Here is a 13,216-nt window from a genome sequence, read left to right as displayed (position 1 = left end):
ATTATTAAATATTACAATTATAACAATATCAACGCAGCTGATTCAGTGAGTGTCTAGCAACATAAAAAGCACAGCACACTTCTTAACAATATCAACGCAGCTGATTCAGTGGGTGTCTAGCAACATAAAAAGCACAGCACACTTCTTAACAATATCAACGCAGCTGATTCAGTGAGTGTCTAGCAACATAAAAAGCACAGCACACTTCTTAACAATATCAACGCAGCTGATTCAGTGAGTGTCTAGCAACATAAAAAGCACAGCACACTTCTTAACAATATCAACTCAGCTGATTCAGTGGGTGTCTAGCGACATAAAAAGCACAGCACACTTCTTTTCTTTTTTTTTTGCGGTGTGCCTCGAGTTCTCAGTATTTGGTGTGATTGGCACTTTATTGTTCATTTAAATACATATTTAACATTTGTACAATTTATTAACATGAACATTATTTTACTATGATTTTTTTCTTACAGTTAAACTAAATATAAAGGTTCTGTTTATGGTGAAAACTTTTTTTATGTGAGCTGCACAAGCAAAAACACAATAAAACAAGGCCCCTAAATATGTATAGCAAGTTCACATTTTAATAAAATATGGTGAATGACCAATCCATTTTAAACATAAACAGTCCTACACATTTCATAAAGAAGATTTACTAAAGTCAGCAGATCTTCCAATAAACCCTGATAACTAATAGCATTTTGGGTTTTAGTAGTTTTGCAGTTGTGCTGTATACCTCTGTGTACTGTGGTCCGCCTGCATCCCACAGGCACTCCAGCAGTTCCAGCCTGCTGAAGGAGAGGTCAGTGGTAGTGGCTCGGCTGTGCCGCCCTGCGCTACGCATCTCACAGGCCAGCTGCACTGCTGCACCAGTCACCCTGAACACACAGATCAGAGCGCTGAACATCACATACTGCACAAACACAACAGGAACAGACTATATACAGGAATCAGAGAGTGAAAGTCAATTACTTTTAAGACCCTTTTCTTTTTTTGTTAAAGAGTATTTTCATTCATTTGAACCCATGTGTGCTGTTGGGGATGTTTTCATCCACTCTGGGGGATTTTTTGTCTGAATTTGGCCACAACATGTTCTGTGTTTCAGCAAATAGAATTCTTTTTGGTGACAAATCTTAGTTTGAGACATATTTTTGGATAATTCATTGACATTTTTCAAAACCTCAACAATAAACTTGCAAATTGACTACCCTTTTCCTTATGTGTGGGGCTGTTTTTGCCCCATTGACTTCTATTATAAACACATTTCTTGATCGCAAATCCTTGACATCATATAATCATGCATTCTTGATTGTTGATGGAAGAGGTACAATTTTAAATTTTTATTGTTGATCATCAGTTGCAATGCAACAGCTTAGTTTCTGCCTTTTATAAGGAGTTATACAGAGTATAATGTGTGTATGAGAGAGAGCACACTTACCTTGATTTGTCTGAGAAAATAAAAATAGCAGGTGTATTTATGCACACACACACTATATCTGCTCTTTTACTCCATAGAACTCCACAGGCCTGTCGGCGCCAGTGGTGTAATGGTTAGTGCGTCGACACATACACTTCAGTGTTCACGGCGACCCGAGTTCGATTCCCGCCTCGTGGTCCTATGCCGAACCTTCCCCTCTCTCTGCTCCCCATGCTTTCCTGTCAATACTCTATACTGTCCTATCTAATAAAGGTGAAACCCCCAAAAAATAATTATAAAAAAAGAACTCCACAAGACTTGCCAACTGCTGCCAACTGTTGATTGAGAGTAAATGTCAAATTCTACCTCTTCCCACGAGGAAAACCCACCAACAATCAAGAATGCATGATTATATGCTGTAATGGCTTTGCAATCAAAAAATGTCATTATAATAAATGTAGCTGACGCTGATCGGTCAGCTTGTATTTTGTTTGTTTTGTATTTCATTATTGAGTGTTTATTGGTTCATGTTATAATTTTCCTTGTTTCCGGTTGGCTTGAGTCGGAGGTCACATGATCTTTTGTGATTGATTTAACCTGTGAGAGTTTGTATGGATGGCAAAGTGAGATCTCAACGCAGGCACCTGTCTAATGCTCTTGCTTATTCTACAGCTGGTTATCAGGCCAACACGGTAAACTACACTTTATTGTATATTAGTTGTTTATTTTGATGTTCCTTTTGATTTGTGTTTGTGTAAAACATTCGGTTTGTTTATTTTTTAGTTTTCACGGTGTTCAATAAAGAAAATGCATAGGGAAATCAGTATTTGGAAGCGTGGATTGTTTTAATAACCGGCGGGTAGCTACAATGAAACTTAATAGGGCAAAAACAGCCACAAACATAACGAAAGGTTAGTCAATTAGATCAATAAACCAGGGTAAGACCATATTGACACTTTAGGTTTCAAGCAGTAACATTGGTGACATTTTAACTCACAGTATACTTAAATACTGATTGTAAGAAAGCACAACTAAAGTGTCTTGGCTTGTTGTAACTCCTTATCAATGCAATATAATTCAGATGGGTGGAAACAAACATATATATTTTTTTTCATTTTATTTACACTATAAAAGGTTAATGAGAAAGAGAAATACAAAACAATAGTAATTAGACCAGTTAAAAAAACTTTATGAGGGGTTTAGCAATGAATTAATGACACTTTTATTAGAGTAATTACAGTTTTATTAGTAGCGAATCGGCTGATTCCATGTTTTAGTATTTAGAATATTTGTAAAAAATAAAAATAATAATAAAAATAAAATGAGTAAGTGTCTTTTTAATCTTTTTTTATTTCCTTTGTTATTGCAGTAAGCACAGCAGCAGATTTCAAAGAATATATTAAGGCAGACTTTAGCACACAACTATACATTGTAGAATCAAAAAATATACAAATGTTAATACCTTGTAAATAGCATTTTTGACTTTTTAACACTTAAAAACTTTGAACTGGCTTATAACACATCAGACGTGTCATCCCTCTTAATATCATTTACCTACCCCTAATCCTGGTGCCTGCCATGTTAATGATTTGTTGTTTAAAAAGTTTTAAAAAATCTTATCTCCTTTACATTATGTTGGTGTTTTCGTTTATTTTGTTTATTTATGCTTGCTTCATTGAATAACTTTTGTATTGTTTACAGTTTTCTGACAATTTTGAAAAAAAACAAAAAAAATTTTGGCTAATTCTGGTGCGTTTGCTGAAATGCTAATTAACGTACACTGTCCCTGCCAAAAAACAATCAAAATAAAATAAAAAGAGCTTTAAATATCTGTAAATTGATTTATCAACTTTTAATACATTTTAAGACCCCACAGGAGACGCCCCCAGCACACCCTGAAGACGTATCATAGATATTGCTTCCTGTCGTACCTGATGTGGGAGTGGGGACACGCTTTAGCAAAGCTTCCTCTTAGGTTCTGGAAGTCTCTCTCGCTGAACATGCTGTCCTTAAAGAAAGCAAGCTCACTGAAAAACAGCTGTGACACCTCAGCCAATGAGGAGAGTCCGTCTGGCCCAGGAGGCGGGTCTTCTTCTAAGAGAGTCAGTGTGACTCCGCCCAGAGAAAGGCGGATAAATGAGTCTGGCTTCATCGGCTCTGATTGGCCGCCTCGAGACGACCGCTCTATTGGCAGAAAAATGAAGACTGTTGACTGACAGAAACATTGATGGAATGCAGCGACACACACAACAGGTTTTGATACATACTTGAAGGTCTGCTACATTGAGGCAAACTAGAAAAGGATCCTGGTACAGGATAACGACGAGGACAGTTTAGCATTCCCTGTAAAAGATTCAAGAGAAAGTCAATCAGGGGTGTGTTTCTGAAAACCATCGTTAGCCAACAAAGGTCACAAGTTCCGTTGTTACAAACACAGTTTGTTGATTTCGCTTTTCCCAAATCCATCGTTCCATCGAACATTCGCAAACTGCGTCACAATCTTGTTCGCTTGCAACTACACCTCTAGAGCTGTAGTTAGAAACATAGTTCCTGGTTGTGTTCTATTCCCAGTTATCCCCCCGAAGCCCTATTCTTTTCGAACGTTCAACATTTAAACTTGGAATAATTGAACAAAAGTCATCTCTCTTAGGTGTAATTTGTTTTCAAAGTATTTTTACAGTTCAGTTTTAGAGATCATCATATTAAGAATTTTGCCTTCCCCGCGTAAAACTTTTTTGCCATTTTGAACACGGCCGTGGCTCAAGACGAAATCTATAGGTGACCAATTATTTAAAAGCGAAATTTATGTTACATCTCCAAAGCTTGTGAAAACAAAAAAACACAGCATACGTTAATGCTTTTAATTTATAGTAGGCTATTTATTAAGAAAAGTATCTGTACTGTATATGACATGGGCCTGTTGGTTAGAACATTTCTGCAGTGGTTTACATGTGTCAAATTGTAAAAGTAGACTTTTCAAAAAGATAAAAATAAAATAAAAAAAATTTATAAAAAATATCCTACTTAATTATAAAAATAAAAAAAATAATAATATTAATTATTATTAATAAGTAGAATTTTTTCATTTCTTAATAAATAGCCTTACAAAAAGTTACAATCATTAACGATTTACATGATTTATTGATGAATATGTGTTAGCTACAGTGTTTTAGAATAGAATATGGCATATTCTTAATAATATTTGTAAAGGAAACACAGGCTCTATATGTGCCATTTACATGTATTTCAATTAATATGAAAAACGAGTGAATGTTTTTACCTAAACCAATATTGGATTTTTTTTAAATGCGTGTGCATGTAAAACAATATCATTATGGGGTTTTTCTCTAAAGAAGTTGTTACTTCACCCTGTTTAGAGCGTCATTGTGGACATTTTATGTTATAACTGAAGTGGTTCAAACGATGGATCTGCAACAAATCAACTATGGTTTTGGGAAACACTCGTCACTACAATGCATTTACTATGGTAGTTCAGCCATGAGTTATGTTGTTGTTTGGGAAACGCACTCCTTGATGATCCAGCAACATCGACATAACGTCATGCTTATTCTAAATTCATTTGTAGCAAAATTTAAAAAAACATTTTAAGCTCAAGCTGGTCAAGTATTTCCCAAATGATGTATATCATATATATAAGAGAAAGTCTTATTTGTTTTATTTTGGCTAGAATAAAAGCAGCTTTTTAATTGTTTAAAATCCCTTTTAAGGTCTATATTATTAGCCCCCTTAAGCAATTTTTTTTGATAGTCTACAGAACAAACTATCATTACACAATGATTTTGATAATTACCCTAATGTGCCTAAATAACATAGTTAAGCCTTTATATGTCACTTTAAGCTGTATAGAAGTGTCTTGAAAAACATCTAGTCAAATATTATTTACTGTCATCATGACAAAGATAAAATAAATCAGTTATTAGAAATGGGTTATTAAAACTACTATGTTTAGAAATGTGTTGAAAAAAATCTGTGAAATGTGTTGAAATGTAATGTGTCAATTAATATGTGGTCAGACAATCTCTCTATAACAAAGAAATTTGCTAAACACCCTTCAATGTGACATGCAATAGAAAAAACATCTAATGTGAAAACGGGAATGTGTCTGGCATTATTATGTTTCGTCATTCATAAAAAAACAACACACATATCAGTTCTTAAATAATCAGTTCTACCTGTGGAGACAGAGGGTTAGTTTGTGCCAGGCTGCTCTGGCTATGAATGGAGGACTCCATATCGCTGTCAGACAATTCACTCCCGGAGCGTGTCGACAACACACTGCTGGACATACATCCGGGACCCATGGAATAAAACATCTCTGAGAGAGAAGAATGACCATGATCAATACACAACAAATTTTGGCAAAATACTAAACTACTAACATTTTCAGAGAATAAAAATAGAACAGATTGTGAAACAGACATTGTATTTTTAAAACATGGAAATATTATTTTCTTAAAAATAAATCGGATATAATAATATGTGAAATTGCACATCCTTCATGTTTTTTTAAAGGGCACCTATTTCACCACTTTTTAAATTCTTTTGTGTCTCCAGAATGTGTCTGTAAAGTTTCAGCTCAAAATCCCCATCAGATTATTTAGTATACCTTTCTGAATTTGGGAATTTGAGCTTTTAGGACATTGCAGCTGTTTTTTGTTGCCTGTGCCTTTAATGCAAATGAGCTAGTTCTCCCCGCCCACCATTCCTACGTGCGTGCCAGAGCTGTAGTCTTCACATAGACAAAAAGCACAGTGACAGACAAGAATGAAGCAGATCTCCCTTACTACAGTAAGAACTTTCCCAACTGTTGTTTGATATATTTGCTGTGAAGTTAATTCAACCCTTTCTGCAATGATTAAACACACAATGTCGTTATAAAGTTTGCGTGCGTGCGTGCGCACACACACACACACACATGTACGCACACAGATGCACACACGCGCACACACGTTTAGCTTTGCACTGTTTTTGCACAGCAAACGTGACAAGATAAACATTAATATCCACTGCTGTATGGATATCCGCTATGTTAATGTACAAAATAAACCTGATTTAATGTCCACAAACTGGGATTGAAGCATCTTTTATTCTTGTACTCACATGCGGCTGTGGTGATGAATTACAGCAATTTTACTGTATTTATTTCAAACGTGCACATTTTAAAAAACGTTTTAAACTTGCTGCTGATCACAGAGAGCTGAACAGATCTTTTAATCCCAGTGCTTTGCCTACATCCTGCCTTGTTGATATGATTATATGCGTTACTATGGAGACATGTTAATACGCGGCTGTAAATCCATTCGGTGGGTGGGGAAAACGGCACTCCTATGTCACGTTGCAGTGGGCCTCAAAATGGGAGGGATTTGGATCCTATTTTAAGGTCAGAAAAAAAAAGAGACTTGTTGGGTTTCTATCACTCCAGTATGACTGTGGACACATTATACCTACACACACTTCTGTCCAAACAGCTCACAAAAGTTGATTTCAATCATAGGTGCCCTTTAAGAAAGTGGCACCGGCTTACGATCCTTTGACATTTTAATTAAATGAATTTAATTAAAAAATTTTATTTGATTAAATTAGTGCGCCTAAGCTGTGGAACGCCCTACCCATCAGCATTAGGAATGCCGCTTCTCTGGATTGTTTTAAGAAACTTCTTAAGAATCGCCATTTTAGCATTGCTTTTAACTTAGGATGATCATTTTTGTTAACTTTTTTTAATTACATCTTATGGTTTATATTCTTATTGTTTTATTGCATCTTTTTATTGTTGTGCTGTTTCTGCTATTGTTGGTATTTTACCTTGTAGCGCTTTGAGTCCAAGAAAAGCCCATTACAAATAAAATGTATTATTATTATTATTATTATTATTATTATTAAAAATATAAGGCTTGCTTTTATTGCTTCCAAGAGAACTGATCATGTTTAAAGTGCACAGTAAATTTCAAGTCAAGTCAGGTTTATTGTATTGTGAAATAAACTATTCCATTTTGGCAATCATCATTCGTCAGAAAGCATCTTAATGTGCAAATTTTAATTATTATAATCATTATTGATACAGTTTTGCTTTCAACAATGTGGTAACCATTAATGTGGCTGGCATTTCATTCAGCCATTCATTTTCCTCCGGCTTTGTCCCTTTATTCATCAGGGGTCGCCACAGCGGAATGAGCCGCCAACTTATCCAGCATATGTATTACACAGTGGATGCCTTTCCAGCCACAACCTAGTACTAGGAAACACCCATACACTCTCACATTCATACACATACACTACGGCCAATTTAGCTTAATCAATTTACCTGTAGCGCATGTCTGGACTGTGGGGAAAACCAGAGCACCCAGAGGAAACCAACACAAACACGGGGCAAACATGCAAACTCCACACAGAAATGCCAACTGACCCAGCTGGGACTCGAACTAGCGACCTTCTTGCTGTGAGGCGACAGTGCTAACCACTGAGCCACCATGCCATCCTAGTTGAAATTTTATAGTTCATATAGAGTTGAAGTCAGAATTATTAGCCCCTTTGAATTTATTTTTCTTTTTTAAATATTTCCCAAATTATGTTTAATAGAGCAAAGACATTTTCACAGTGTGTCTGATAATATTTTTTCTTCTGGAGAAAGTCTTATTTGTTTTATTTCAGCTAGAATAAAAGCAGTTTTTAATTTTTTAAACACCATTTTAAGGTCAAAATTATTAACCCCTTTAAGCAAATTTTTTTCCGACAGTCAACAAAACAAACCATTGTTTTACAATGGCTTGCCTAATTACCTTAACCTCCCTAGTTAACCTAATTAACCTAGTTAAACCTTTAAATGTCACTTTAAGCTGTATAGAAGTATCTTGAAAAATATCTAGTCAAATATTATTTGCTGTCATCATGACAAAGATAAAATAAATCAGTTTTTAGAAATTAGTTATTAAACTAGCATGTTTAGAAATGTGTTGAAAAAAAATCTGCTCTTTGTTAAACAGAAATTGGGAAAAAAATAAACAGGGGGGGCAAATAATTTAGGGGGGCTAATAATTCTGACTTCAACTATACATATATGAATATATATATATATATATATATATATATATATATATATATATATATATATATATATATATATATATATATATATATATATATATATATATATATATATATATATATTTATATATAAATGTAAATGTATGATCTTTCTATTCCCAAATATGTTTGATAACCAAACTCTTATTTTATTGGATACAACGTTATAATAAATATGTTTTGTTTTAATACACTAAAAATTATTGGCTATTTTTCCTGAGAAACAGTTAAAAGCATTAATTTTGAGTGAAGTGTGAAGTAGCCTTAGGAAAAGACACACACGAACACAAAAATCTTCTCCTCACCTCCGTTCTCCAGGGTTTGTACATAGGGCTCTGCATCCAGCTCCAGGTCTCTGTCATACATCTCTGAGTTCAGCTGCTTACTAAGATCCTCTTCAATCAATCGGAGGTCATCAGTACCAAGGGGTCTAGAAACCCCTCCACCAGACACAACTCCACCAGCACTCCCCTCTGACAGACAGACAGACAGAGACAGAGACATTGTAAAAATAAGGTTTTTAAAAGAGACCCTTTTCAACCTTCTTGATATGTCTGACAGTTTTTTTTTGTTAGCATCCACGGTGCTTCATCAGTTAATTCATACACTCCCCCAGGGAAATAATGAAGCATTTCTGGATAACGGACATGTGATGCTGGAAAACAATGACACTTTTAGTAGGGTCAATGAACATGCCAGAACATTCACTTGGATTTCTGGAAGAACTTAAAGGTGCAGTAGGTGATTGTCTTCAGAAACATTTTTTGTTGAAAGTCTCTTCACATTCCAATAGTAATGATAAAAGTAAATGATCTAAATGTATTTATATGTATTTTTATTTTCTGGGTAAGGCATAAGACTAAAAAATGTTCATCCAATTAAAATTTGTCAGGCCGATAATTCCCATAATTCTGATAAGTAGCCCAAACTGTCTGTCAGCAAATGTAGATTTGTACATCTGGAGCCATTCACACAGGTCCGCCATTTGCGCATGCATGCGTGCCACGGTAATGTGGACATGAGTGACAGCGATAAAAACAAATGCTGAATCAAAACTGTTAAAAATCCTGAATCAATATTGGAGTTACTTTTGCACAATACAGTAAGGATGACCCCATGGCTGAAGTATTTCTTTTAGAGAGGTGATGTTCTGTTTTAAAACTATTTTAGTCACGCAAAGCTGATGTAGATTGAGTTGTTTTATGAATGGGTTATATGCACAGAAGTGTTGTTCAGCCACTGAAATCTTACGGTGAAAGATTATTGTGACTATTTTCAATTTCATAAGGTCCTTTTACAGCATCGATAATCTAGGTTAAACAACAAAACAACAGTAAATAGCGCTTATCCACCTAGCCTGCTTTACTGAGGTGAAGATTTTATATTCACATTGGTTCATTTTGGAACAATGACAACCTGTGATGCACTCCCTATATTGTTTACCATGCTACTCTGAATATTCAGTCTGAAATAGCATGCAAGTGTGGCTTAGTAATAAATGTAATTCCTGCACCCTGTCGGCCAACCACTAAGCATACAGTAGTCGGTTATAGAACAAAGTGCATGAGAGAGTGAAACCAGCGAGAGAGTATGACAAGATTTGCTTGCTACACAACTGAAAACGTGCTAGATATAATACAGTTTTTTGTTGGGAATTGCAGTATTATAAAGTACAATAAAGTTTTCTAGGCAGCACAGTGGCGCAGTGGGAATGGCCTCACAGCAAGAAGGTTGCTGGTTCGAGCCCTGGCTGGGTCAGTTGGCGTTACTGTGTGGAGTTTGCATGTTCTCTCCATGTTTGCGTAGGTTTCCTCCGGGTGCTCCGGTTTCCCCCACAAGTATAGGTGAATTGGGTAAGCTAAAATTGTCCGTAGTGTATGTGTGTGAATGAGTGTGTATGAATGTTTCCCAGTGATGGGTTGCAGCTGAAAGGGCATCCACTGCGTAAAACGTATGCTGGATAAGTTGGAAAAGAAAATGAATTAATGAATGAATAAATTTTTCTCACTGGCGAAGGATCTAGTAGTGGGTGTCTGTCATCTTTACAGTGCGTGTTCGCCATTTCAGGAGGCGTGGCTTTGGACGACAGGGGAGGGACTGTATTTTAAAGATATTATGCTAACCAGTTAGCATTTAGGCAGATCATCTACTACACCTTTAAAGAAATAGTTCATCCAAAAATTCAAATGTCCTGTTAAGACCGGGACAGATCAGTTCAGTTCAGTTTCCTTTATTTTATCATTCAAAACATCCCAGTAGATGTAATGCAGAACACATGACACACTGGGAAAGATGAACAAAGGTCATGTTTGGAAACAAAACGAGTGAGTAATTAATAACAGAATTTTCATTTATATGAACTAATCCTTTAAATATAGATACAAAAAAATGAATAAGTTAAAACCATAACATAACTTCATGACAATGAAAAAAACAGACTGCTAAATAGGGGAGTAACAACACGCTTACTCCACGAGACGAGACAAGACACGAGACTGGGTTCACAAGATTTTTTACCCTATTTTTAAGAAATCCTCAATGATGATATATACTAATGGAAAATAGCCTTTTATGGCACTAAAAAAATAAATAAATAAAAAATTCACAAAATGCAAAACTATTTAGTTACTTTTATAAAAATCAACTTGTAATGAATGTTATTTTACTTTTATTTTAATGAATTCAATGCAGTAAAGGACATGCAAACACTACTTTTTATTTATAATATTAAATATAAATTCAATTAAATTCACCTTTATTTGTATAGCGCTTATACAAAGTAGATAGCAAAATATTTGCTAATATGTGAATGGAAAATAGATTTTTATTCAACTAGAATTAAAAATAAATAAATAAATAAATGCAAAATTTAGATGCTTTGAAAAAATTGTTATGAATGGTATTTTATTTCTATTTAAATGATTTCTATGCCGAAAAGGACATGCAAACACTGCTAAATATTCAGCTATAAACTCTACTGACTGGCTGCTCCACTGTACAGTTTCACATGAGAAATCAAACTCAACAAACTGAACTTTAAAAAAAAATGTATATCATTTTTGGTATAACATATTTACGTTTCACTTTATTCAGCAAGATTTCATTCATGCCCCCGGGACAATCTCTGAGCTACTGAATGTGACTATGAAGAAAGGACTGATAGGAGAGACTTGTTTTAATGTATTTTGATACCGCATGCCAAATTAAAAAACATCAGCGTTTCCCAGACAGCATGAACGTGTGCTCGGTGATGATGATGACGAGTCTCCAGGAGTTTATTCAGTGAGTGAGTGTATGTGTGCGCGCGCACAGTGTCAAACCGCCGTGTATGTATGTCCTGTTGCAAAATGCGGCTAAAAGTCCTTAACGATGTTAGTAGTTTGATTACAGTGTTTACATGTCTGTACTGCACTTCAATAATGCGACTAAACTAGGAATACTCCACATGTCTTAATTATATTTGTGTTTGCGACGATTATGACTTTCAGCATATCTGAAGTGCATTGCATTGCATGGATGCGAACCATAATGTGTGTGGCTGCAGCTGTAGCCTCTGTTGGATGTGGCAGCCGCTGAACTCCGGTGAAAAAAGTGGTTACGTCACACCTGTCCACCCAACCAAGCGACAAACGCAACTTCGGGGCCAGCCTGGGTTGCCAGGTGTGTGCGAAGCATTTGCTTTGCAGTTCAAATCCAATCCTGCCTCCAATCTTCAATGTTAATACGCTCCATGCTAACATCACAACTCACGAGACAACTTTTCACCTCAACGAGAAATCTCATCGCGATTTAATCTCGCAAGATCTCGTCATACAAGATCTCGTCACACACCTACTGCTAATGTTACCTGATGTCTCAATACAGAGGGAAGACAGGAGGTCCGTGAGGTGCGTGATCTGACTGGGTGACAGCAACAGGTGGAGACACCCGACTTTACCATCCAACTCGAACTACGAGGAAAAATACATTCAAAAAATCATTCAGAACACAGTTGTATAACACTGAAACATCTATGGATTAGATTAGCTCATTGTTTGATTTCATTAACTCTAAAGATTCAAGATTATCCATCACTTATAAAAATTCATATTGAGTTTTTCAATTGCATAATGTGCCCACAAACCTTGGGCCCAGGCAGCATCTCATTCTGTTTGACTTTAACTGTTGTCTCTATAAATCCAGAGCACTGTCCAATCAGCAGAGGTTCAGGGGGTTTCTGAGTGGGATGCAGTGATTTAGGGGCATCAGAAGCTTCATAATCTTCTTCATCTTCATCATTTTCATCTGTTTTATTCGTCTCCCTGCTGCTCGTCATGTCATCAGGATGAATCACTCCCTAATGGATAAGTTGAATGACACTGTTAGTTGTACACACTTAGCAGATGCCTTTAACCAAAGTGACTCACAAATAAGGAGTATTACAAAAAAATAAAATTTAGCATCAGAGTCAACAACATTCATAGTACACAATGTTTAAAGCAAAACTAGAGGGATACATAAGCTAGAGCAGAAGTGAAATACAGAAGTAGAGGAAAAAGCTCTAAAAGTCTGACCTGAGATCCTCCCAGGGTCTCGTAAAGCAGCTTTACAGAGTTGAGCTGAAGGATCTTGTGCAGGAAGGCTGGTGGCTGGTGGATGTCTACAGGCACTGTCTGGCTTGAGTCTCTCACAGCCTCATCACAATAATCCACCCTGCAG

At 35.9% G+C, this 13,216-nt stretch overlaps 1 protein-coding gene across 1 annotated transcript in view; it reads right to left on the bottom strand.

Moving 5' to 3' along the window:
* Positions 1 to 13,216, bottom strand: part of atg2a (autophagy related 2A) — a 76,852-nt gene that overhangs the window by 55,012 nt on the left and 8,624 nt on the right. The window contains exons 5-12 of the mRNA XM_056472982.1: positions 13,072 to 13,210; positions 12,642 to 12,854; positions 12,366 to 12,468; positions 8,824 to 8,991; positions 5,611 to 5,753; positions 3,685 to 3,760; positions 3,349 to 3,601; positions 737 to 878 (exon numbers count right to left, since the gene is read on the bottom strand). Of these exons, the coding sequence (XP_056328957.1) occupies positions 737 to 878; positions 3,349 to 3,601; positions 3,685 to 3,760; positions 5,611 to 5,753; positions 8,824 to 8,991; positions 12,366 to 12,468; positions 12,642 to 12,854; positions 13,072 to 13,210 (1,237 nt within the window). The remainder of the gene's footprint in view (positions 1 to 736; positions 879 to 3,348; positions 3,602 to 3,684; positions 3,761 to 5,610; positions 5,754 to 8,823; positions 8,992 to 12,365; positions 12,469 to 12,641; positions 12,855 to 13,071; positions 13,211 to 13,216) is intronic.

Source organism: Danio aesculapii, chromosome 14 (genome assembly GCF_903798145.1).
Source record: "Danio aesculapii chromosome 14, fDanAes4.1, whole genome shotgun sequence".
Taxonomy (NCBI): Eukaryota; Metazoa; Chordata; class Actinopteri; order Cypriniformes; family Danionidae; genus Danio; species Danio aesculapii.
Note: the sequence above shows the minus strand (reverse complement) of the source record. Positions and strands in the feature narration are given on the sequence as shown.